This window comes from Mytilus edulis, chromosome 6, assembly GCF_963676685.1.
Source record: "Mytilus edulis chromosome 6, xbMytEdul2.2, whole genome shotgun sequence".
NCBI classification, from domain to species: domain Eukaryota; kingdom Metazoa; phylum Mollusca; class Bivalvia; order Mytilida; family Mytilidae; genus Mytilus; species Mytilus edulis.
The window spans coordinates 87,683,539-87,710,905 of record NC_092349.1 but is presented as its reverse complement, the minus strand read 5'-3'; the positions used below and the strand labels follow the sequence as shown (position 1 = coordinate 87,710,905).

General features: G+C 32.6%; 1 protein-coding gene across 3 annotated transcripts; it reads right to left on the bottom strand.

The window, feature by feature from the left end:
- Positions 1-2,501: 2,501 nt before the first annotated feature.
- LOC139528799 (cysteine-rich motor neuron 1 protein-like) lies at positions 2,502-20,655 on the bottom strand. 3 transcript variants are annotated; one of them, XM_071325003.1, is made up of 18 exons: positions 20,481-20,655; positions 18,087-18,179; positions 17,538-17,630; positions 16,977-17,069; positions 16,274-16,366; positions 15,999-16,091; positions 15,103-15,195; positions 14,832-14,924; positions 13,937-14,029; positions 13,667-13,759; positions 9,264-9,356; positions 7,513-7,605; positions 7,218-7,310; positions 6,013-6,105; positions 5,305-5,397; positions 5,030-5,122; positions 4,401-4,493; positions 2,502-2,567 (listed from the first exon to the last, which is right to left on the bottom strand). In XM_071325003.1, exons 1-18 carry the CDS (start codon positions 20,638-20,640, stop codon positions 2,554-2,556), a joined length of 1,662 nt encoding a protein of 553 aa, XP_071181104.1. In that variant the 5' UTR covers positions 20,641-20,655; the 3' UTR covers positions 2,502-2,553. The 3 variants fall into 3 exon arrangements, with proteins under 3 accessions (XP_071181104.1, XP_071181105.1, XP_071181106.1); XM_071325004.1 differs by lacking the exon at positions 7,218-7,310; XM_071325005.1 differs by lacking the exons at positions 15,999-16,091; positions 16,274-16,366.
- Between the last annotated feature and the right edge of the window lie 6,712 nt (positions 20,656-27,367).

Here is a 27,367-nt window from a genome sequence, read left to right as displayed (position 1 = left end):
TTACAACAGTTGGTATCAAACTTATCTTACTTGAATATATGTTAAAATCTCATCTCTTATGTATTTCGATATATTATAAAGGTAACAATAGAATACCGTTGTTCAAAAGCCATCAATTGAATAAGAGAAAACAACTCCTAGTTACAAACTAAAACCGAGGGAAATACATCAACTATAAGAGGAAAAAACGGAACAACAGAACAACAAAGTGTAACAAAAACGCCAACATACATAGAAACGGACTTGTTGATAAAATTGTCATATTCTAGGTACAGGACAATTTAAGAAAAAAGGTTGATTGAACCTGATTTTATAACGAGCCAAACGTCCCGTTTATACGACAATGTTACAAAATATTGCTAAAAAGACAAAACTACGTGACAGGAATACAGCTTGTAAACGTTTGAACGCTTAGACTAGTAAAACACACAAATAAATAAAATGAATAATTCAAAAGTACATACCAACACGTAAACTGCAGAATAAATAATGGCAACAGCAGAATACCACTGTTCGAAATTTATAAATCGATTGAGAAAAAACAACAATGAACATCGTCAAAATGACACCAAAAGGACACCACAACCAGTGACGTATTTTAGTGACATATATATTAACTTGAAATTCGTAAAAGAAACGAGATCATAAGATTCACCAATATTTTAACATTACTAGTCAAACCAATTATTATGATTATGAAAGGCTGTTTGAAAATAATGCTGGACGACGTCATAATTATTTGTTTTCCATGGACTATCACAATACTTGTTACACTCGACTTAACTGACACATAAATCATATATGATATGTACCGCAAGTTCTGAATTCGAACTATAACCATAAGACATAACAGTATATCCAACAGAACCCACAAAAGAAACTGATAATTAAATACTTGAATATATTAAAACCGAAACATGTCGTATAGTAATGCAAATACAAATTCGGCAAAACAGATATATTCCCGAATAGGTAATTTAATACTATTTAATTAGCACTGACGTGATAAGTAATTGTAAAATGATAAACCTTGGCTTTTAAGTCGGATGTGTCACAGTGACTAATGCACATTGTTTTGATATTGTGTGTTTCATCATGTTTACTAGTATTTAGTTGTATTGATAGTTGTTTACACAGTTATAGTTTAACTGTGCAGTTTATAAATCACTGGAACAATCAATGATACTGATGGAATGATAAGGACTTTCTATTTGTATTACATAATGATTCCAGAATCTACATATTCTAGAAGTTTACGTACAATACTTTTCTGCGAGTTTCCCTTCCATAGATATCCGTGACACCTACATAATTATATACAAACACTAAAATCTAACTTTCGAATTTGACATTAATATTCACAGAAGTGCTCTCAGTTGGATTGAAACGTTTATTTACGAACAACATCATACTAGATTGTGACTTATTACACGTAATATTTTGTTTGGAATTCCGTAAAGTTACGAGAAGGATTCCGAGAAAAGAAAAGACAAAGTATCGGACTTATATTTTGACAGTTAAGTTGACATTTCCAATTTTGTAAAACCTTTTGTAAACTTGTTTATTATAAATCTTTTTTTTCAAGGACTAAATGTAGAGAAAATAATAGAAAACTCATGCAATGCATCATGATAGTCGACAAAGTTCAAGCTTGCTTTCGATTTCCAATTGTTTGAGCTGACGTAAAGTCATGTTGTGGAATATAAATTGTTAAAGGAGGGACGAAAGATACCAGAGGGACAGTCAAACTCATAAATCGAAAAAAACTGACAACGCCATGGCTAAAAATAAAAGAAGACAAACAGACAAACAATAGTACACATGACACAACATATAAAACTAAAGAATAAGCAACACGAACCCCACCAAAAACTGGGGATGATCTCAGGTGCTCCGGAAGGGCAGGTTAAATAACAACTAGCACATCTAAAAAAAAACTGATTTGTCCGCCTGAATTTTTGTATATTTCATAGTTTATTTAACAAAATACTTTTTAATTATTGTGGATGTTGATTCATTTGTGACAAAGGGACTGTGATTTGTATAAATGATTTGCTCCAAAGAGATATATAAGATCTATCTTTTTCAAAACGACAAAATTTGTCATGAAGCCAGTGAATATGCAACACTATAATTCTGTCTATCTAACGCGTGTCCTTTGTGAATATTTGAACAATGTATGCATTCTCATAGGCTTCAATATGTAAACGATTGCATCATGTTATAATGATAAATCTCATAGAGTTTTCTAGAAAGGAGATTTCATTGAGATAAGAAAACCATTGTTTTGCATCCTATCTCAAGCTGTTTCATTTTGTCTCTTTGATATATAAATGTTCGTGTGATGTTATATTTAAAAATGAAATTTGCAATGAATATAATGAATTATCGCAAGAGGTGTGTGTGTGTGTGTGTGTGGGTCATACAATGAAGTGTACAGGAATGATGGACCATGGAAAGAGATACAAAAGTCATACAAGTAGGAATCAAGATTTATTTGTAAAAGTATACGTTGGCAGTTGCTGTACATCTTGTTTATCTTCGTCTTGAGCATTAGACAACTCGAGCTGAAACATAAGGTTAGAGTTGAGAAGATATCATCAAAATATAAAAAAAACAAGAATGTGTCCAAAGTACACGGATGCCCCACTCGCACTATCATTTTTCATGTTCAATGGACCGTGACATTGGGTAAAAAATCTAATTTGGCATTAAAATTATAAAGATCATATCATATGGAACATGTGTACTAAGTTTCAAGTTGATTGGACTTCAACTTCATCAAAAACTACCTTGACCAAAAACTTTAACCTGAAACTCCCACTTTCATTTATTATGTTCAGTGGACTGTGAAATTGGGGTCAAAAGACTAATTTGGCTTTAAAATTCAAAAGATCATATCATAAGCAACAAGTGTACTAAGTTTCAAGTTGATTGGACTTCAGCTTCATCAAAAACCACCTCGACCAAACACTTTAACCTGAAACTCCCACTTTCATTTTCTATGTTCAGTGGACCGTGAATTTGGGGTCAAAAGTCTAATTTGGCTTTAAAATTAGAAAGATCATATCATAAGCAACAAGTGTACTTAGTTTCAAGTTGATTGGACTTCAGCTTCATCAAAAACTACCTTGACCAAAAACTTTAACCTGAACGGACGGACGGACGGCCGGACGCACAGACGGACGCACAGACGAACGGAGGCACAGACCAGAAAACATAATGCCCCTCTTCTATCGTAGGTGGGGCATAAAAATACGTTGATTAGCAATAGAAGGTAACCAATGGATACAGGAAAAACACATGGCAAAAACAATTTCGCGAAAATGTACGAATAAACTATTTGATTCACGGCAATCATATATAGCAAATCAATGTGTGTGCATGTAGCATACGACAACTACTGTACATCAGATTCCTGACTTAGGACAGGTGCAAACATTTGCAGCGGGATTAAAAAATATAAGGGCATACACTACAAGCACGGGGACACATTCTACTGCATCCATGCATATTTATACATAAATTGAAAGGCTCTTTCTGATTTACTTTCACCTCTAACATATCTTATGTTCCATTAATATATAATTATAATATATAATAATATACAAGTATTCAAAAATATTAACAGTATCATTTTAATTTGTTTTAAAGCTGTGATCAGTATGCACTTTTTCTGCCTGTCTATCTATAAATACCCTTGATAAAAAAAAAACTCATATTTTTATAAACCATCACTTAATTTAAATAATTAACAAACGAAAAAGCCAAAGTAAGCAATCTACATGATCGATTGATTGTTTTTTCAAATCCCGATATCTTTCTCAACAAAACATGATATATATCGTCTATTTCTAAGACGATTTTTATTTTTAAATTTGAAAATTAAATATCTCGATTTGAGAAATATTATACCACAATCGACACAGTGGTAGAATCAGCATTTACATTAAATTTAAAACGTGTCAGAGATTACAAACCAATCAAACATGCCAAAGAGTAAACAACAGCTCAATGCCACCAATATGTCATCAACACAATGGGATAATCCCGCATCCGGAGGCTGGCTTCAACCAGGCCTTTTACAATAACGTATACTAGTGCAGCAAAAAATGAAGGCCACAATAAACTCCAAAAACATAAATGATCTCAACTTTTAAAAAACATAAAAGACTAACAAAGGACAGATATATGGAAATATTCATTGAACAAAATGAGAAAATTCTAAACGTTCTATATTACTGTTGGGCATATATTTGTACGACTAACGAACAACAGTCCACAAAACACTACACAGAAAAATAAAAATCAAAGCCGACCTCATCTGAATATTGAGAGGGCAATCAGGAACTACAATAAAGTAAGCAGTTCCCACCAACCTAATTTTAGTAAAGACTTACGTCGCTTGTTGCATTTACATTTCTCACATCCATCAGAACCAACTTTGTACCCATATTTACAGTATAAATTGCAAGTCACATCGGAACAATGGGCTGAAATGAAAAAGTATATGTTTCAGAGTTTTGTTACAATGCTACAGCAATTTATACTTTTTGCATTAAACATATACCTTTTTGTTAAGGGATCATTAACTCTTATGGTCGGAACCAATTAATTAACATGTAAAGAAGAAAACTTGAGTCTGAGACAGATTGATCAGATTGTGTTTAATTGTAATAAGAAGATTCAAAAACATTTAAATTAACGGTACTGACAGGACGATTTATAACAGTCTTTTTGTCAATAACATCCTAAGAGGTAAAACACTATATTAGTTTAAGATGCTTTTATACAAACATTGATCAGTTATTAATCCTTGGTCGTAAAATTAGTGAATATGAAACATAGTTTAGTCGAAATACACTTAGTAGAAGCCGCGATTGAATGGTATTTGACAGTTGAATTATTGTTAGATTAGGTCGAAAACGTCATCATATGATGTCAATAAAATCAAAGTTTGAGATGACTTAACAAAGAACAAAACACTTATATATCATAAAAAATAATCAAGCTGGTTGTATTGACTTACGTGGCTTGTTGCATTTACATATCTCGCAGCCATCAGCACCAATTTCAAACCCATGTTCACAGTTCATATAACACATCGCATCGGAACAATGGGCTGCAATTATAAAGCAGAACTCCTGAGTAACATCCAACTTCGCATTAATGGTGTTGTTTTTATTTTTTAAAGACACGTTGCTAATTATTTTGCATATTTCATTTGTAGCTTTGAGATTACTAAACAAAAGAGTATAAAAACTATGTTGAATAAAAAACAATTTATATAATTGTATGACTTACATGGCTTGTTGCATTCACATTTCTCGCAGCCATCAGCACCAACTTTAAACCCATTCTCACAGTACATATAACATGTAACATCGGAACAGTGGGCTGTAAAATTTAAGCATACCTTGATACAGCTTTTTTATAAGGTGTGTAGAATTACAAAAAAAACTTGAGGATCCCAAAAGGTCGTTTAAACAGAAACTAGAATAAATTGCTTTCAGTTCTGGTACGCGAAGCTTGGACAGATGGACCCCGAAATGTTGTTTAACCAGAAAGTCAAATAGGGCGTTTTCATTGGTAGTAAGCGTAGCGATGACAGATGGACAGCGTTTACATCCAATTGAGTAGCACCGTATGCGTGATCATTGATACATTTTTTTTAATTTGAAAATTAAATTGTATTTCATTTCATCATGCAAATCTTGTCTTTCGGAGCGTCTGATATCACCCAAAGTTTGAGTAGGGTTCGCGTTACCAGGTCTTTAGTTTTCTATGTTTTGTCTTGTGTACTATCATTTGTATGTTAGTCTTTTTCTTTAGTCTTTTAACTATGGCGTTGACAGTTTATTTTCGATCTATGAGTTTGACTGTCCCTTTTGGTATCTTTCGTCCCTCTTTTGTCAATTGAAGATTAAATTCAGTCACTTCATTTATACAGACAAAAATACTTATATATTGAATACCAGTATGGGATGAATTGGCTGTATGCATATGACTTACCAGGCTTGTTGCATTTACATATCTCGCATCCATCAGCACCAATTTGGAATCCATTTTCACAGTTCATATAACACATCGCATCGGAACAGTGAGCTGTAATATTAAAATATATATAATCGTTTCAGTTAACCTAAACCTTTGTCGCATTTCTGGCAGTTAACATATCTTGTTTTTACCGACAGCAGCATGAAGATTTAGCGATACAGAAGGTTCCCTGGAACCCGTTTCGACCAATTATTTATGAGAGTTTATATTGCACTTTGGCTTTGACAGCAGCATGCAGCTGTGAGTGACACAGAAGATGTCATTAAACCTTTGCAAATAGCCTATTTTTAACAGTTTATGCTGCATCTTTACAAGTGTACTGTTGGCATGGAACATGATATATATTTTTGTTCTGCTCTGAATTCTCATGTTTTGTGGCTAAAGCAATTCGTTAGTACTGCTTTGATTTTCGTTTTTCCATGCTCATACATTGCTCATACAGATACATTTCAGTTTAGTAGGTGCAACAAGTGACGGTACTATTTCAGTAAATGATAATACTGTTAAATAAGATAATGTGGATACATTTGTATGTAGGATAAGAATGTCGTAAATGTCAACCGATGTAAAGTACTTTAAAAGCATATAAATTCATCTTATGCAATATTTAAACTGATTGCATAGACTTACGTGGCTTGTGCATTTACATATCTCGCAGCCATCAGCACCAATTTCAAACCAATGTTCACAGTTAATAGAACACATGGTATCGGAACAATGGGCTGTAGTTATAAAATATTACTTCTGAATTTGATGTATTAACTTTTTTAAATACAGATCATGTTTCCATGCTTCGCTTGCAAGGATCTGACGACACTCTTTCCTCTTTCTGTTCTGATAAATTTGATACAAACCAATGATATCTTTGCCTTCAAATTTTCGAAGGTGTGCATCATTAACAAAAAGTCTTAAGATCCCGAAAGTCATTTAAACAGAATGTAGAATGGTACGTGTTCGGTTCTAGTAAGCGAAGCTTGGACAGCTGGACTATGTTGTAAACATATTTAGTAACACCATGGTTATTGATACAATTTTTTCATTTGAAAATTACTGAACATTTCATTTAAGTTTGTCAATTGAAGTTCAAACTCAGTTACTGTTTTAAAAAATACAAACACTTCTATTGAATATGAAATGATTTGGCTGTTGGTATGACTTACATGGTTTTTTGCATTGACATATCTCGCACCCATCAGCACCAATTTTAAACCCATTTTCACAGTTCATGTAGCACATCGCATCGGAACAATGGGCTGCAACATTAAAACATAACGCCTGATATTGATATAGTAAAATAATAATAAGTAAAACAGCTTTTTCATTTGAAACAATAATAACAGTTCATTTTATAGAGATCAACTCTTCACGTAACGATAGGTTAAAGTTCACTGTATTGAACAATCCACAAAATATTTATGTTGAATGTGAATAATTAAGCTTATCATAAAGACTTACATGGCTGGTTGCATTCGCATATCTCGCATCCATCAGTACCGACTTTAAATCCGTTTTCACAGTACATAGTACACATCACATCGGAACAATGGGCTGTAATATTAGACCATGTATTTCTGGGTTTTGTTATAATTCCATGTCATTGTTTATCTTTTTCATTTAAGGTTTTCCTTTTTGTCTGTTTAATCCCTTTTATTTTTCAATGAATGTGACATAACTGTTGGCAATTTTTTTTTTATCAATGACAGGACATGTAATTCAGATGTTAAGATAAATATAAGTTTAAAAAAAACATTTATATATATGTAGATCGTAAATCTGAGAGGCATTTTGAATAAAAATGAGAACTCGAGTTTGATACGATTGTGTTGAAGTGTAGTATTGAGTCAAAACAGAATAAAGAAAAAGGAAAGCATAAAGATCATACGGAAAACACTCAGAGGAAGCCGAGATGAAACTATATTTGATAGTTGTTTGGTAAAATAATGTAGATAATTATCAAGCTATCATGCAGATAATGTCAGTTAAAAACGAAGTTTTATGTCATCATACTTAACACAAAATAGTAGGAGCTGAAAACTCGTGAAAACTGAATAACTCTATATTTTTATTAACCTTGTTTTTACATTGTATCATTGATCAAATTTATTCGTTCAGTGTATGTTCATTTGTGTTACTACGTCTTTTGATTGAGTTAAGCCATTACAATTGATATTTGATTCACGGCAATCATATATAGCAAATCAATGTGTGTGCATGTAGCATACGACAACTACTGTACATCAGATTCCTGACTTAGGACAGGTGCAAACATTTGCAGCGGGATTAAAAAATATAAGGGCATACACTACAAGCACGGGGACACATTCTACTGCATCCATGCATATTTATACATAAATTGAAAGGCTCTTTCTGATTTACTTTCACCTCTTACATATCTTATGTTCCATTAATATACTAGTATTCAAAAGTATTAACAGTATCATTTTAATTTGTTTTAAAGCTGTGATCAGTATGCATCTTTTTCTGTCTGTCTATCTATACATACCCTTGATAAAAAAAAACTCATATTTTTATAGACCATAACTTAATTTAAATAATTAACAGACGAAAAAGCCAAAGTAAGCAATCAACATGATCGATAAAATGTTTTTTTTTCAAATCTAGATATATTTCTCAACAAAACATGATATATATCGTCTATTTCTAAGACGATTTTTATTTTTAAATTTTAAAATTAAATATCTCGAGTGGAGAAATATTATACCGCAATCGACACAGTGGTAGAATCTGCATTTACATTAAATTTAAAATGTGTCAGAGATTACAAACCAATCAAATATGCCAAAGAGTAAAAAACAGCTCAATGCCACCAATATGTCATCAACACAACGGGATATCCCGCATCCGGAGGCTGGCTTCAACCAGGCCTTTAACAATAACGTATACTAGTGCAGCAAAAAAGGACGGCCACAATAAACTCCGAAAACATAAATGATCTCAACTTTTAAAAAACATACAAGACTAACAAAGGACAGATATATGGAAATATTCATTGAACAAAATGCGAAAATTCTAAACGTTGTATATTACTGTTGGGCATATATTTGTACGACTAACGAACAACAGTCCACAAAACACTACGCAGAAAAATAAAAATCAAAGCCGACCTCATCTGAATATTGAGAGGGCAATCAGGAACTACACAAAAGTAAGCAGTTCCCACCAACCTAACTTAAGTAAAGACTTACGTCGATTGTTGCATTTACATTTCTCACATCCATCAGAACCAACTTTGTACCCATATTTACAGTATAAATTGCAAGTCACATCGGAACAATGGGCTGAAATGAAAAAGTATATGTTTCAGAGTTTTGTTACAATGCTACAGCAATTTATATTTTTTGCATTAATGTGTACACAGCCATGTATCACCATCATTGATGGTGATCCGATGGATACATCTGTTGTAGAGTTGTCACTGACTCAGACGTACTTATAAATATAATCATTTTCTATGACTGTATATTACATTAATTTGTAGGATCCTTTACTATAGATAATTTAGCTGATCTGTAACAATAACATCTTCATGTCTTATATACATGTATCATGTACTGTAGTACGCCGCTAGATTAAAACTGACGAGGAAAGGTAACACAAGGCCAGCGAAAGCTCTTTTTTTGAGAGCCCAAGTGGTCGCGGGTCTAGCGGGACGGCTGCAGTGCAGGCGATTTGGTGTCACGATATCACAGTAGCATGGGTTCGAATCCCGGCGAGGGAAGAACCGCAAATTTACAGATCTAACATTGTTGGGTTGATGTTTAGACGAGTTTCATCTGGGCTTCCTCTGATTGTTTTCCGAATGATCTTTATGCTTTCCCTTTTCTGTATTCTGTTATTAGGTTTGACTCAATCCTACACTTCAACACAATATTTTCAAACTCGAGTTATTATCTTTATCTAAAATACCCCTCAGATTCATGATCTATATATATACATTGTATATATATATATATATATATACAAAAAAAGTTTCTTTTCAAGCAGTGTACAGAATTATATATTAAAAATTAAATACACAAAAAGAGTTTTAAAAGCAGCATTGTCTAGCGCTTTCATCCATCTTGGGACTTTTCAATACTATGAACGTCGTTATGGGGAACACATTAGTATTATGACGTAACGTCATTGTTCGTAACATATTAGTAGTATGACGCGACGTTATTGTTCATGTAACTACTAAGCATTAAGCTTGGCGTCAAACACTTTTATGAATTTTCTCTCTAGTTCTTTACGGTATTCTTCTGTTGGTTCCGCACATTTGAAGAACGGGAAAATTTTGAATTTTCCTCCCGCACAAATGTCTAAATGTTCGCTCAACGGAATTTGTCTGTACTCGGGTTGCCGTATTTGCTGTTTATGGATCCTGACCCGTTCACACACACTATTTCCTGTTTGACCTATGTAATTTTCTTTACAGTTGACACATGTTATACAATAGAGTAAATTTTCTGATTTGCAAGTCATGTTTGCGTTTACTGTAAATTTCTTACCGTTTTTGAAATATTTCGTACTACCGATTTCTAAGTAATTATAATTATCTCTGGAACATACTCCACAGCGTGAATCGCCACAAATTTGTACGGATGATATGTTTTCAACTATATCAAATCGCGCTTTTGTAAGTTGGCGTTTCAAATTTTTCGGTTGTCTTCTACTATAAATGATCGATTCTTCTTTTACCAAATTTTTCATAATTTCACTTTGATGTAAAATCGGAAAATTCGATTTTATAAACTTGAAGGCATTTGGTAATGACGGATCATGAGTAGTCACAAACGGGAGGACATCATCATCGGTTGTCTGTTCCTTCGGTGTTCTAAGTTGACTTGTAGACATTTTATTTGTCCTCTCAATACTGAGTTGGCCAGATATTTTGACAGGAATTCAAAACTTATGTTTATGAACAGTGGAAAAGATTTCTAGACGATTGTTTTATATTATGGAATAAATCAACAGACGACTTAGAAAAATTCCATGAAATTCTTAACTCATTGCATCCGTCAATAAAATTCACTATTGAAAGTAGTAACTTGGAACTCCCATTTCTAGACATTTTGATTAAACTCTCCAACATTAAAATCATTACGGATATTTATTACAAGAAGACAGATACACACCAGTATTTAAATTTTGAATCATGCCACCCATCACATACAAAAAGAAACATTCCATATTGTATGGCAAGACGAGTATGTTCAATTGTATTGGATAAAACTCTTCGCAAAAGAAGATTAGATGTATCTCTTACAACAGAAATATCCATTAAAACTTATAAATGACAGTATTGAGAGGACAAATAAAATGTCTACAAGTCAACTTAGAACACCGAAGGAACAGACAACCGATGATGATGTCCTCCCGTTTGTGACTACTCATGATCCGTCATTACCAAATGAATTCAAGTTTATAAAATCGAATTTTCCGATTTTACATCAAAGTGAAATTATGAAAAATTTGGTAAAAGAAGAATCGATCATTTATAGTAGAAGACAACCGAAAAATTTGAAACGCCAACTTACAAAAGCGCGATTTGATATAGTTGAAAACATATCATCCGTACAAATTTGTGGCGATTCACACTGTGGAGTATGTTCCAGAGACAATTATAATTACTTAGAAATCGGTAGTACGAAATATTTCAAAAACGGTAAGAAATTTACAGTAAACGCAAACATGACTTGCAAATCAGAAAATTTACTCTATTGTATAACATGTGTCAACTGTAAAGAAAATTACATAGGTCAAACAGGAAATAGTGTGTGTGAACGGGTCAGGATCCATAAACAGCAAATACGGCAACCCGAGTACAGACAAATTCCGTTGAGCGAACATTTAGACATTTGTGCGGGAGGAAAATTCAAAATTTTCCCGTTCTTCAAATGTACGGAACCAACAGAAGAATACCGTAAAGAACTAGAGAGAAAATTCATAAAAGTGTTTGACGCCAAGCTTAATGCTTAGTAGTTACATGAACAATAACGTCGCGTCATACTACTAATATGTTACGAACAATGACGTTACGTCATAATACTAATGTGTTCCCCATAACGACGTTCATAGTCTTGAAAAGTCCCAAGATGGATGAAAGCGCTAGACAATGCTGCTTTTAAAACTCTTTTTGTGTATTTAATTTCTAATATATAATTCTGTACACTGCTTGAAAAGAAACTTTTTTTGCATATATATATATATATATATATATATAGATCATGAATCTGAGGGGTATTTTAGATAAAGATAAGAACTCGAGTTTGAAAATATTGTGTTGAAGTGTAGGATTGAGTCAAACGTAATAACAAAATACAGAAAAGGGAAAGCATAAAGATCATTCGGAAAACAATCAGAGGAAGCCGAGATGAAACTATATTTGACAGTTGTTTGGTAAAATAATGTAGATCATTTTCAATCTATCATGCCGATAATGTCAAATAAAAGCGAAGTTTTATGTCATCATACTTAACACAAAATAGTAGGAGCTGCAAGCTCGTGAACACTGAATAACTCTATATTTCTATTAATCTTGTATTTACAGTGTATCATTGATAAATTTCTTAGTTCAGCGCATGTTTATTTGTGTTACTACGTCTTGTGATTGAGTTAAGTCATTCTAATTGATATGTTATAATGTGTCTTTCTAGGTTGTGATTGTTTCAAATAAGGCTGAAGGTTTGGTACCATTAAAACGTTTAAACCCGCTGCAATTATGTGCATCTGTCCTAAGTCAGGAATCATCTGATGATCAGTAGTTGTCGTTTGTAGATGCGGTTCATAAGTGTTTCTCGGTTCTTGTTTTTTTATATAGATTAGACCGTTGTGTTTCACATTTGAACTATTTAACACTAGTAATTTTTTGTGGAGCCCTTTATAGCATACTGTTCAGTGTGAGCCAAGGTTCCGTGTTGAAGACAATACCTTGACCTACAATGGTTTACTTTTATTAAGTATGACTTGTATGGAGAGTTATCTCATTGGCACTCATACCACATCTTCCTATATCTATCCCATATGTTGGTGAAGTTGATATGTTGTTACTAAGGTGATGAAAATTGATTAATTAAAACTGTCTCCTTTGGAATATCTGTTTCACAGATAATATTGGATGTGTTCACAATGTCGTTACTACTATACCGTTCCATTTTCACGAATGTGACCTACCGAATAAGACTATTTACCGGGTCAGTTATAACATAAGCAACACGACGAGTTCAACATGTGAAACATGATCTCTTTACCCTTCCGGAGCACTTGAGATCACCCGTAGATTTTGGTGGGGTTGGTGTTGTTTAATCTTTAGTTTTTCTATATTGTGTTTTGTATACGATTATTTGTCTGTTTGATTTTTTTTTGTAGCCATGGCGTTGTCAGTTTGTTTTTTATCTATGAGTTTGGATGTTCCTCTGGTATCTTACGCCCTCTTTTATATAGATACATATCAATTTATTAGGTGCAACAACTGTCGGTATCATTTTATTAAATAAGGAAACTTCTGTTTAGTGTGAAGGATAAAAACTTTTAACGGAATTTAAAATGCTTTTTAAAGCAAATAAATGTATCTTATAAAATATTTAAGCTGTTTGTATTGACTTACGTGGCTTGTTGCATTTACATATCTCGCAGCCATCAGCACCAATTTCAAACCCATGTTCACAGTTCATATAACACATCGCATCGGAACAATGGGCTGCAATTATAAAGCATAACTCCTGAGAAACATCCAACTTCGCATAAATGGTGTTTTTTTTTTAAATACACGTTGCTAATTATTTTGCATATCTAATTTATAGTTTTGAGATTACTAAACAAAAGAGTATAAAAACTATGTTGAATAAAAAACAATTTATATTATTGTATGACTTACATGGCTTGTTGCATTCACATTTCTCGCAGCCATCAGCACCAACTTTAAACCCATTCTCACAGTACATATAACATGTGACATCGGAACAGTGGGCTGTAACATTTAAGCATACCTTGATACAGCTTTTTTTATAAGGTGTGTATAATTAGAAAAAACCTAGAGGATCCAAAAAGGTCGTTTAAATAGAAACTAAAATAAATTGCTTTCAGTTCTGGTACGCGAAGCTTGGACAGATGGACCCCGTCATAAAGTATGACTTGTATGGAGAGTTATCTCATTGGCACTCATACCACATCTTCCTATATCTATCCCATATGTTGGTGAAGTTGATATGTTGTTACTAAGGTTGTGAAAATTGATTAATTAAAACTGTCTCCTTTGGAATATCTGTTTCACAGATAATATCGGATGTGTTCACAATGTCGATACTACTATACCGTTCAATTTTCACGAATGTGACCTACCGAATAAGACTATTTACCGGGTCAGTTATAACATAAGCAACACGACGACTTCAACATGTGAAACATGATCTTTTTACCCTTCCGGAGCACTTGAGATCACCCGCAGATTTTGGTGGGGTTGGTGTTGTTTAATCTTTAATTTTTCTATGTTGTGTTTTGTATACGATTATTTGTCTGTTTGATTTTTTTGTAGCCATGGCGTTGTCAGTTTGTTTTTTATCTATGAGTTTGGATGTTCCTCTGGTATCTTACGCCCTCTTTTATATAGATACATATCAATTTATTAGGTGCAACAACTGTCGGTACCATATTTTTAAATCAGGAAATTTCTGTTAAGTGTGAAGGATAAAAACTTTTAACGGAATTTAAAATGCTTTTTAAAGCAAATAAATGTATCTTATAAAATATTTAAGCTGTTTTTATTGACTTACGTGGCTTGTTGCATTTACATATCTCGCAGCCATCAGCACCAATTTCAAACCCATGTTCACAGTTCATATAACACATCGCATCGGAACAATGGGCTGCAATTATAAAGCATAACTCCTGAGTAACATCCAACTTCGCATTAATGGTGTTGTTTTTTTTAAAGACACGTTGCTAATTATTTTGCATATCTAATTTATAGTTTTGAGATTACTAAACAAAAGAGTATAAAAACTATGTTGAATAAAAAACAATTTATATAATTGTATGACTTACATGGCTTGTTGCATTCACATTTCTCGCAGCCATCAGCACCAACTTTAAACCCATTCTCACAGTACATATAACATGTGACATCGGAACAGTGGGCTGTAAAATTTAAGCATACCTTGATACAGCTTTTTTTATAAGGTGTGTATAATTAGAAAAAAACCTAGAGGATCCCAAAAGGTCGTTTAAATAGAAACTAAAATAAATTGCTTTCAGTTCTGGTACGCGAAGCTTGGACAGATGGACCCCGTCATAAAGTATGACTTGTATGGAGAGTTATCTCATTGGCACTCATACCACATCTTCCTATATCTATCCCATATGTTGGTGAAGTTGATATGTTGTTACTAAGGTTGTGAAAATTGATTAATTAAAACTGTCTCCTTTGGAATATCTGTTTCACAGATAATATCGGATGTGTTCACAATGTCGATACTACTATACCGTTCAATTTTCACGAATGTGACCTACCGAATAAGACTATTTACCGGGTCAGTTATAACATAAGCAACACGACGACTTCAACATGTGAAACATGATCTTTTTACCCTTCCGGAGCACTTGAGATCACCCGCAGATTTTGGTGGGGTTGGTGTTGTTTAATCTTTAATTTTTCTATGTTGTGTTTTGTATACGATTATTTGTCTGTTTGATTTTTTTGTAGCCATGGCGTTGTCAGTTTGTTTTTTATCTATGAGTTTGGATGTTCCTCTGGTATCTTACGCCCTCTTTTATATAGATACATATCAATTTATTAGGTGCAACAACTGTCGGTACCATATTTTTAAATCAGGAAATTTCTGTTAAGTGTGAAGGATAAAAACTTTTAACGGAATTTAAAATGCTTTTTAAAGCAAATAAATGTATCTTATAAAATATTTAAGCTGTTTTTATTGACTTACGTGGCTTGTTGCATTTACATATCTCGCAGCCATCAGCACCAATTTCAAACCCATGTTCACAGTTCATATAACACATCGCATCGGAACAATGGGCTGCAATTATAAAGCATAACTCCTGAGTAACATCCAACTTCGCATTAATGGTGTTGTTTTTATTTTTTAAAGACACGTTGCTAATTATTTTGCATATCTAATTTATAGTTTTGAGATTACTAAACAAAAGAGTATAAAAACTATGTTGAATAAAAAACAATTTATATAATTGTATGACTTACATGGCTTGTTGCATTCACATTTCTCGCAGCCATCAGCACCAACTTTAAACCCATTCTCACAGTACATATAACATGTGACATCGGAACAGAGGGCTGTAAAATTTGAGCATACCTTGATACAGCTTTTTTATAAGATGTGTATAATTAGAAAAAAACTTAAGGATCCCAAAAGGTCGTTTAAACAAAAACTAAAATAAACTGCTTTCAGTTCTGGTACGCGAAGCTTGGACACATGGACCCCGAAATGTTGTTTATCCAGAAAGTAAAATAGGGTGTTTTAGTTGGTAGTAAGCGTAGCGATGGCAGATGGACTGCGTTTAATCCGATTGAGTAGCACCGTATGCCTGATCATTGATACATTTTGTTAATTTGAAAATTAAATTGTATTTCATTTCATCATGCAAATCTTGTCTTCCGGAGCATCTGATATCACCCAAAGTTTTAGTAGGGTTTCCGTTGCCAGGTCTTAAGTTTTCTATGTTGTGTCTTGTGTACTATCATTTGTATGTTAGTCTTTTTCTTTAGTCTTTTAACTATGACGTTGTCAGTTCATTTTCGATCTATGACTTTGACTGTCCCTTCTGGTATCTTTCGCCCCTCTTTTGTCAATTGAAGTTTAAATTCAGTCACTTCATTTATACATACAAAAACACTTAAATTGAATACCAGTATGAGATGCATTGGCTGTATGCATATGACTTACCAGGCTTGTTGCATTTACATATCTCGCATCCATCAGCACCAATTTGGAATCCATTTTCACAGTTCATATAACACATCGCATCGGGACAGTGAGCTATAATATCAAAACATATATAATCGTTTCAGTTATCCTAAACCTTTGTCTCCTTTCTGGCAGTTAACATATCTTGTTTTTACCGACAGTAGCATGTAGATTTAGCGATACAGAAGGTTCCCTGGAACCCGTTGCGACCAATTTATTTATGAGAGTTTGTATTGCACTTTGGCTTTGACATAAATATCCATTCTTCTGCTCAGAATTCTCATCATTTATGGCTAAAGCAATTCGTGAGAACTGCTTGAATTTTAGTTTTTCTATGCTCATACAACGCTAATATAGATTCATATTAATTAATAGGATGCAACAACTGTCGGTATCATTTCATTAAATTACTGTTCAATAAGATTATGGTGATACATTTGTTTGTAGAATAGAAAAGTCATCGGAATTTAAAGTACTTGCATTAGCATCTACATTGTTAATGTATCTTATAAAATATTTAAGCTAATTGTATAGACTTACGTGGCTTGTTGCATTTACATATCTCGCAGCCATCAGCACCAATTTCAAACCCATGTTCACAGTTCATATAACACATTGCATCGGAACAATATGCTGTAATAATAAAGTATAACTTCTGAATTTGATATAGTAACATCCATTTTTATTAAATACACATCATGTGTCCAAGCTACGCTTACAAGTAAGTTACCACATTTCTTCCTACTTTCTGTTCCTAGTACATTTTGTATCAACCAATGACATCTCTGCCTTAAAAAATTTGAAGATTAGTATGATTAACAAAAACCTGAAGAGCCCGAAAGGTCGTTTAAATAGAAAGTAGAATGGAGCGTTTTCAGTTCTGGTAAGCGGAGCGTGGACAGATGAACTGCGTTGTATTCAAATTTAGTATCCTAGCGATTATTGAAACAATTTGAAAATTTGAAAATTATATTACATTTCATTTTATCATGCGAATCTTGTCAATTATTGTTCAATTTTAGTGACTAAATTTAAAAACAAAAACACTTATTTTGAATCGGAAATAATTTAGCTGATAGTATGACTTACATGGCTGGTTGCATTTACATATCTCGCAGCCATCATCGCCAATTTGAAACCCATTTTCACAGTACATTTCACACATAGCATCGGGACAGTGAGCTGTAATAGTAAGCATATTTGATATTAAAGCAGAATAATTAGTCAAGCATGCAAGATTCTGAAGAAGGTAAATCCAAAAAAGCACTTTAGATGCAAGAAATGTATTAAAAGTGTTCATCATTTTTACAGCACTGGTTCGATGCTGCTGCTATTAGAATATCAGTCCGTCAGGGTATTATCAGTTCATTATTAATACTTTGGTAGTGACATACTGTAAATTCAGAAATTAATGCGAGGTTTTTATTATTGCGAAAAATGCGACAGAGTTGTAAACGCATTAATTCAAACTCGCATATTGAAATATTTTATATGAATTAAACAGGATTTTTAGAGTTTAAAAGAATTCGATGAAAAAAAGTTGAATAAAGGATAGGAAGTCGAAAACATAACTCAACGGAACTGGAAAACTTTTTATAACAGGCTTGTATACGTCGATTCGGAACAATAACTCCCGAGTATGTTGAAATGCTACTATATTTTAGATATATCCATTTTGTCAATCTGCTGTTTAGATTGTCGAGGAAAGTAGGCTCCGTGTTGAAGGCCGTACTTTAACCTATAATGGTTTACTTTTTAAATTGTTATTTGTATGGAGAGTTGTCTCATTGGCACTCACACCACATCTTCCTATATCTATTTTAAGAAACCAAAGCCTTGTTTTATTTTGATAGACAAAATCGGTTTCATTAATGTACACATTGTAGTAAATTATTAAGACTTTCTTAAACAGCAAATATTGAATCAATAGATTGTCTATCGTTTAAAGAAAGTTTGCCTCACCTCGGCATATTTTTTACTATTTTCATTGTTGCAGTTATTTTATAAATGCGCCTCTTTATAATAGTTGTCTTTTTTAAATACAATACCAGATAATCTTTAAACATAATTCGATATCACACACTCGAGTTTTCCTCAAACTGACACACAGAAATTCGCGATAAATTCAATAAAATCAAGCTCTATATCGGTTTGGATTTACTGTTTACAGAAAATTAAATAATAAATAACAATATAGACCAAACATTCTTTCTGATTTATATTTTACAAAATGTATTATATATTCTTTTTTTAAGTAATGTCCATCCCTGATGTCCAGATTAAACAGCGTTTTCAATATCGATTCACACTGATGTGGGTAGCAAAATGTTTTAACAATGATATGAGGAAAACTGGAGATTAATATAATATGTATATTTCTAGACGTATACAGGAAAGTCAGCTAATTAGATAAGAATATATATACCAATATGAAATTATCTATATCTATACAGGCAAAATTTTCTCACATGAATTTCACGTGAGATTCACCTCAATCGAGCTTATACATGAAACTCACGTGAAAATTTTCATATGAATTTCATGTGAATTGAGATTCACATGAATCTTATGTGAAATTTTTCACATGAATTTCACGTGAAATTTACAATAAAAAAAAATGATATTTTCATGATTTTAACTAAATTTGAAAATTTAGATGTTATTTGAAATACTCTATTTTAAAATTTCACGTGAATTTCAAATGAAAAAAAATAATACGTGATTTTAATGTGAAATTCACATGAGTTTCACATGAGATTCACATGAAACCCATAAAAACTGTTTTCACGTGAGTTTCATGTATAAGCTCGTTTGAGGTGAAATTCATGTGAAATTGACGTGAGTGAAATTTGCCTGTGTATATCAATATAATTTTACTTATAAAAAAAGAAGATGTGGTATGATTGCCAATAAGGAAACTCTTCACAAGTGACCAAATGACACAAAAAATAACTATAGGTCACCATACTGCTTTCAACAATGAGTAAACCCCACACTTGATAGTCAGCTCCAACAGTCCCCGAAATGACAAATGTAAAACAATTCAAGCGAGAAAACTAACGACCTATTTTTTGTACATAATAATGAACGAAAAACAAATATGTAGCACAGAAACAAATAACAACCACTGAATTAAAGACTTCTGACTTGGGACAGACACATACGTACATAATGTGTCGGTGTCAAACATGTTAGCGGGATCCCAACCCTCCCCTCAATTGGATAGTTGTGTAACTGTAAAACACAAGAACGAAATAACTTGTACATCGCATGAAGACACTAAGTACAGATCTGGGAGTACTCGCAGTAGCTTACAGCAAGTTAAAAGCCAATACCAACTAATAAATAAGCTAAATTATCAAGCATTGTAACGGATCGATAAACTTTACCACGATCGTTTCTAAATTTTCGTGCTTGGTAAACAACATCTCCATAAAAATGAAGATGTGTCATCCCATCACTTTGATTTTAGTACAGACTCACGTTTTTTGTTGCATTTACATTTCTCACATCCATCAGCACGAACTTTGAACCCATATTTACATGTTTTATTGCAAACCAAATCAGGACATTTGGCTGCAACGATAAAGCATATATTTCTTAGTTTTGTTACAATTAAACATCCAATTTGTATTTTTTGCATTTGATATATGATTAGGTACATTCCGTTTTGAATTTTCCTCGGGGTTCAGTATTTATTTGTTTTTTTTGTGTTATTAAAGAGGCGCAATTAATAGCCATATGATTACCTACAACCTGTCGATAAATATTGTTGTCGAAACGTACATAAATACTTTCAAGGAGGAAGTTAACAGATTCAATCACCTCATCATATCTCCAATAAGTATATGTGTATTTCTAGTCGTATGTAAAAAAAAGTCAGCTAATAAGTTAAGAATATGCATCAATGAAGACCCGATTTAATCGCTATACATATAATTTTACTTACTCATTGGTGGTGATCTAGCCTAAAAAAGGAAGACGAAAAATATAATTAGATTTGTTTAAAACTACATCATGTCATGGGAATATGAGTAAAATGTATAATCGTACATGCTAAATATGTCTTAACAAAACTTTAAATTTGATTTATATCTTGATAACACAAGACAAACCATGTTGATATATTAGCCTGGATAGTTGGGTGGAATTGTACCAGAACTATTTGTCCGGTCAATGTAATATGCATGATTTGTAATATCTGATCTGAGTGTACGCGTGTTATGGTTTCAGCCGGATCCGTGTGGAACCCATTCACTGCATATCTAGATTGTAAGTGGCTAGTATTAACCATTGTTATTGAATATTCAAATGTGTAGAACTTAAGAGAAGTAATTTCGATGATATTAAATTCATCAATTGCAGACACAAACTGAATTTATGAAAGAAACATCTTAAGAACATCTGAATCCTAAAGAAAACGTACGCTAAATGAACAAGGCTGTGATAATTTACCAAAATTCCGATGAAGATGAGAAATTAGTATGGTGTTGTAGCCTTTAAACAATCTATTTTACAGAAAAAACATGTGTACGTTCCTGTTCCCGCCTTTCAAAATTTAGTTATGTCCACGCTGTTTATAAGTTTTTAAAGAAGGCAATTCTCCAACACATATCTAAGACCACTGTCTGAATCGAATTGCTCTTTAAATTAATAGTAACTTTACCTCGTTTTTATTTTAAATTGCAAAAAAAAAAAACCAAAAAAAAAAAACGAATATGTTATGGAGTTGTGTAAATATTGCACTTTTAAAAACAAATTCCACAATTTTACAAATAAACGTATAAACACAATAATTACTACTAATCGATAGACACCAACAGATTTTTCATTTGTATCTGTAGATAAAAAATACTTGGTTTTAATTTCAATAAAATTATCGGTTCGCTTTAGATGTTTCCTTTCGGATCATGTAGTAAAAATTGAAAATAAAATTTCAGCAATAAAATGCGTTTCAAAATTGTTCGGAAAAGGAGGACTTACACATCGTTGTTTTTACCGTGAGAAATGTCATAACACTTGTTTTAAAACATCTATTAAAGTAAGACAGATAAATTAAAAATAATATAAAAAAAGAGATGTGGTATGATTGCCAATGTCTCAACTCTCCATAAGGGACCAAATGACACAGAATTTGACAACTATAGGTCACTGTAACGGTCTTCAACACTGAACAAAGCTCATACCGCATAGTCAGCTATAATAGGCACCGAAATGACAAATGTAAAACAATTTGAAAACGAGAAAACTACCGGCCTAATTTATATATAACAATGTTAAAAAAGTTGTAGTAATAATTATATTGAATCGCAAATAGATATCGAATGTTTACCTGAATTCCGATGACAGAGACGACGAGGAGCAGAATGTATCGACACATGATTCTAGTTATAATTTCATTCTTACAAAAACACGGCTTTTATAGTAAATGAAACAGATGGTTAGCAATAAAACAAACTGACCGTACATTTGGACAAGATTATCGCACCGATATATCGCGTGCTGTATTATTTCATGGACGTCTATAACGTACATTATGTAGCCTAGGGACCACAATCATACATACACACGACCATCACCTACGTGTAAACCTTCCAGATACATTGTAGCTGCTGTTGAAAACACTCATGATTATACCGAACGGGACTCTTGTGGTTTTGTACTCGCAATTCAATTTTTGTACGGACAAAAGTGAGTTTTGTTCAACAAAAATGAGTTCAGTTAAACAAAAGGAGTAGGTCCGGTAAGGGCCGATTTTGGCCTCAAATTTCAGGTTCATCTGACCATAGATTTTGGACATTTTTTAAACACTTATAAGTGTCTATTTCAATTGATTCAATTATTTTATTTAAAAGATGTTAACTGATTTTGTCATTAAGAACGCTCCGATTTAAGCCTAAATATCAAAACTCTATCAAATATGCCAAACAATGTCACTTTTCAGATTGTTTTTGTCAAAAATGAAAGTGGCCGCATCTGTGTTCATCTTCAACCTTTATATATGTTATTTATTATCATCAAATACAACTTACATTTCAATTTTATGAATGAACACAAATGCGGCCACTTTCATTTAAGACGAAAACCGTCCAAAATTTAACTAAAATACTAAAATTGTGAAGATTTCAATAATTTAGCATACTTTATGATGCTAGTACCCGATATATGTGCATTGTATTGTCAAAAACAGCACATATTTATGTAGCAGAACCATTCTTCTTTCCAATAGATAACTAGAAGTTTACATTCTAACAATTTTGTAAAACTGCTATATTTTGGGGCCAAATAACGGTCTTACCGGACCTACTCCTTTGTAGTATAAGTTACAAATTTAAATTTTGTCATACAACATTATCGTTCAGTGCACAAAAGTTACTTTTGTCATGACAAAATTCATGTTTGTATCACAGACTTGACTTTTGTTACCAAATTTGAAAATTGGGCGACAAAAGTCACTTTTGTGTTTTAATTTCCATATCAGGTAACAAAAGTCAATTTTGTATGCAAATAAGTTTATATTTGCATACCTTTTTGACAAAATTGACTTTTGTCATGACAAAAATGAATTTTGTCTACATAAAAGAATTTTGTCAATACAAAATTGAAGTTCTCATAAAACAAGTCTGTATCACATAGTTTGGTAAGACTTTGATTACAAAAAGTGCAAGTCCCATTCGGCGCCCCGTATAATTAAATATAAATTATTGTAATATCAATTTAAACATATTTTAAATAAGTTTTAAATTTCCTAATTCAAGAAATTCCAGGACATCATTCTGTTCAAAATATCTACCAATTTCTGCTGTTAATTCTACTTAGAAAATAAAATAATATTGTGGATGTTTGATTTGACTAGTTTATTTATCATGCTAATTAATATCTGGGATAAAAAAAAAAAGAAAAAAAAAAGAAAACAATCAACACAGTAAGGTACGAAAGAGCAGGACATGTCAAATTGGAAACAAGTCAAAAAGAGAACATTAAAGACCGGACGTATATGATAAAAACCACAAACATAAACGTAAATCAGATAATTCTGACAGTCAGCAAGCAACGACACATTATACAGCCAGGCTCTTGAGTTTGGATAGGTGAATAATGAAAATATATCGTATATTCAACTTTGCTTTAGAAATATAAGTTTAATGTACAATGATGTTTTCCAAACAGTTTTTAATTCACAAGAAATTCATAGGGAGCGGGTGTTGTTTTTTTTGGGAGCAAAAGTAAAACTGTATATGATTTATAAATTTCTTTTCTTTCAAATAAGACTTCAGAAAGACACAAACGATGGATGGAAGCACAAAATGGAATGAGAATATAGATAATATAGATCATAAAGGTTATTGGTTATGCATCCATGATACAAAATCAGTAAATGCATAACAAAATTTTTAAAAAAATACCAAAGGACTAAAGTATGAACAATTATACTATGAGTTTTGCTTACTGGATGTCGTGTAGTGCTGTACTAGCTCACATCTTCATGAATTCGTTTTATGTGGATAGTTGTTCTATTGGCTTTCATATATCACCTCCTTATGACATACCAAGTAGTTTTATAGTTCTCTCGATCGCTTGCTCCAAATTCACGGAAATCAAATTTAAATATCGTTTTTACCGCTTTTCCTTGAAGACTTTCTGAATAATCGCTCTAACTAAACTGAACGTCCTTCTATCTACATATAATTCTTCTTAACAAAAAATGTCGGTTTCATTTGTTTATATATCTTTTTTTGGCAGGAAAACATCGTTCGCTCGCGCCTTTATTTTACATTAAAGACCAGATACAATAGCATCTCTTACGAACACTCTTAACTCTTTGATCCAGGGGAAGGGGTCTCAAGATTGGAACCCCCTTTTTGAGGATCAATACATTAAAATGGGGACATATAGATGATCCCCCCCCGCGCTTATCCTGGATCCGCCCCTGTAATTAATGTTAATGTCACAATTTAAATGCTGATTTTGCCACACGAGACCAAAATCATTTAATCTCTGCTTTTTACGGATATATATACGCGTATATAAAAGTTTTTCATCATCATTATTTCAACAACTTCTATGTATGTGCCTTGTTTTAACAATAAAGATAACCTGACTTGCTTTTAATTAAATAAGAATACACATCATGAACATTGATAAGTGCAAAGATAATGCGAATATCAAGCAGTCACAAATAATCTTACTGGAAGTCACCTTTTCTAGAAATATGTCGTTTGTGAATGAAAAACAATGAGAGATGGGGTTTAACAAAATATTGAAATTAATTAAATTTCAATCATTTGAACAAAAACGATAATTAGTTCATGTATGTTAACCTTCAATTCTGAATGTATACATTAGAATATTGCATCGATCTTCATTCTACTTATTTATGATAAAAATTTTATTGTTTTAAGCTAACTTTGATTTTTTTTTGTAACCTTGTGTTTTTGTTTGACATCTGTGGTAAGAATGCCGCGCTGATAATAAACAAATGATTATTTAAAAAAGACAAGTATGTTTTTATTAGATTTTTATTTCGTACATGTTTATTTTATCAGATTTCGAACCGGGATCGTGATTTATGTACCTAGTAGTGCGTATTTTAATGATTAAAACACCTGTTCCTCTGCGTTGTCCGAACTTTTATTATAAATACATGTAAGATGAGCCTAAGGCTACATTGTACATGGTTAATCTATAGCTAAACAATCAATGAAAACGAACAAAACACGCAATTGCTATTGTTTGTTCTGCAACGGCTTTCGTTCCATAATTTTTTTCTCTAATAAATATGTTTTAAAATTTAATCGGTTAAAACAAATGGAAAATTCACTAAAAAATATAAACGGTTATCATATAGAATAAAATACTATACGAAATTTAAAAAATAAAGAAAAAGAGAGCTCCAAGCCTTATATTTGTTTGAAATTTTGTACATAAGGTAACAGATACCCTTTCCGGGTTTGTAAGTGTAAGGAACATTTAAATTTCGTGTGTAAAAAAGGGTTAGAAATGACTTTTAACCTTCATGTTGCAGATTTGAACATTACAATTATAATGTATCGTCTTACATACAATAAGTTTAACCAACGACCCAAAATATGAGCTATTGCCATCAAATGGCATTCGCCGTCTGTCCATGATTCTTTAGATTTTCACAATTTAATCGTCATTGCTGGCACATCTGGGTCAATACAAATAAAATAACAATCATGCTGAAATAAATAAAAAAAGACAATTATAAGTTAACTCACACATGAAACTTTAATTTTGAGTTACATTGGACACTTATTCGATTATAAAACATGATTGCTCTACATGTAGGTGCTCTTTTTGCCCAACTTGACTAAGTCGGAACTATCGTTTAACTCATGGTTATGTCGTATGTTGAGTCATATTCGGTGAAATTGTATCGTATACAAACTGTGAAGTGTCTAAGTACCTTTAATTTTAGACATGATTACTCAATACAGAAACCAATCATTATTTTGATAAACACAAAACAAATCTCTATTTGTAAGGTATAATGACACATCTTAATGAATATAGAAACAGCTTTGTAAGGTATAATGACACATCTTAATGAATATAGAAACAGCTTTGTAAGGTATAATGACACATCTTAATGAACATAGAAACAGCTTTTTCAACAGACAAACAAAAAGCTTTACTTGCAGAAATAGTTGTATTTAGCTTAATGTACCAAAACATGAACGGAAAACAAATATGTAACACATAAACAAACGACAACAACTGAATAACAGGCCCCTGACTTTGGACAGGCACATACATACATAATGTGGCGAGGTTATACATGTTAGCTGGATCCCAAGCTCTACCTAACCTTGGAAAGTGGTGTATAATAATAGTAACAGTACAACATAAGAACGAACAATAAAAATCAGTTGAAAAAGGCTTAACTCACTCGATGGATAACAATACAAATACAAGTGGACGTGGCCAGGTACTTGTACATCCAACATCAAAAAGACACTAAGTACATACCTGAGAGTATTCGCAGTTACTGCCATCTAGTTTAAAGCCACTAAAACTAATAAAAAAAATCATGCATCTAAGACTAAAGTCTATAGTCTGCTTAAAACAACAATGGATAAACTAACAGCATCATTCATAACAAAATAATTTACGAACGACAAATACGAACTTATAACAATTACTTAACTACATACTCCTGACTTGAGATAGGCACATGATAATGTGGAATGGTCAATATAAATAAGAAGGTGTGGTATGAGTGCCAATAAGACAACTCACCGAACAGAAGCTATAAAAGGCCCAACAATTTCTAAGCGCTGGGCGGGGGGGAGGGGGGGGATGAGCAAAAATGTAGTCTTGATGAAAACGAATAGCTCTTATTATCT

Coding starts and splice junctions, on each gene's coding strand:
- LOC139528799 (XM_071325003.1), bottom strand. CDS start 20,640: ATGCAAAAAATACAAATTGGATGTTTAATTGTAACAAAACTAAGAAAT. Junction 14,925..15,102: donor ATGTGAATGCAACAAGCCAT/GTAAGTCATACA, acceptor TTATAATTGCAG/CCCATTGTTCCGATGCGATG. Junction 7,606..9,263: donor ATGTAAATGCAACAATCGAC/GTAAGTCTTTAC, acceptor CTAATATTACAG/CCCATTGTTCCGATGTGATG.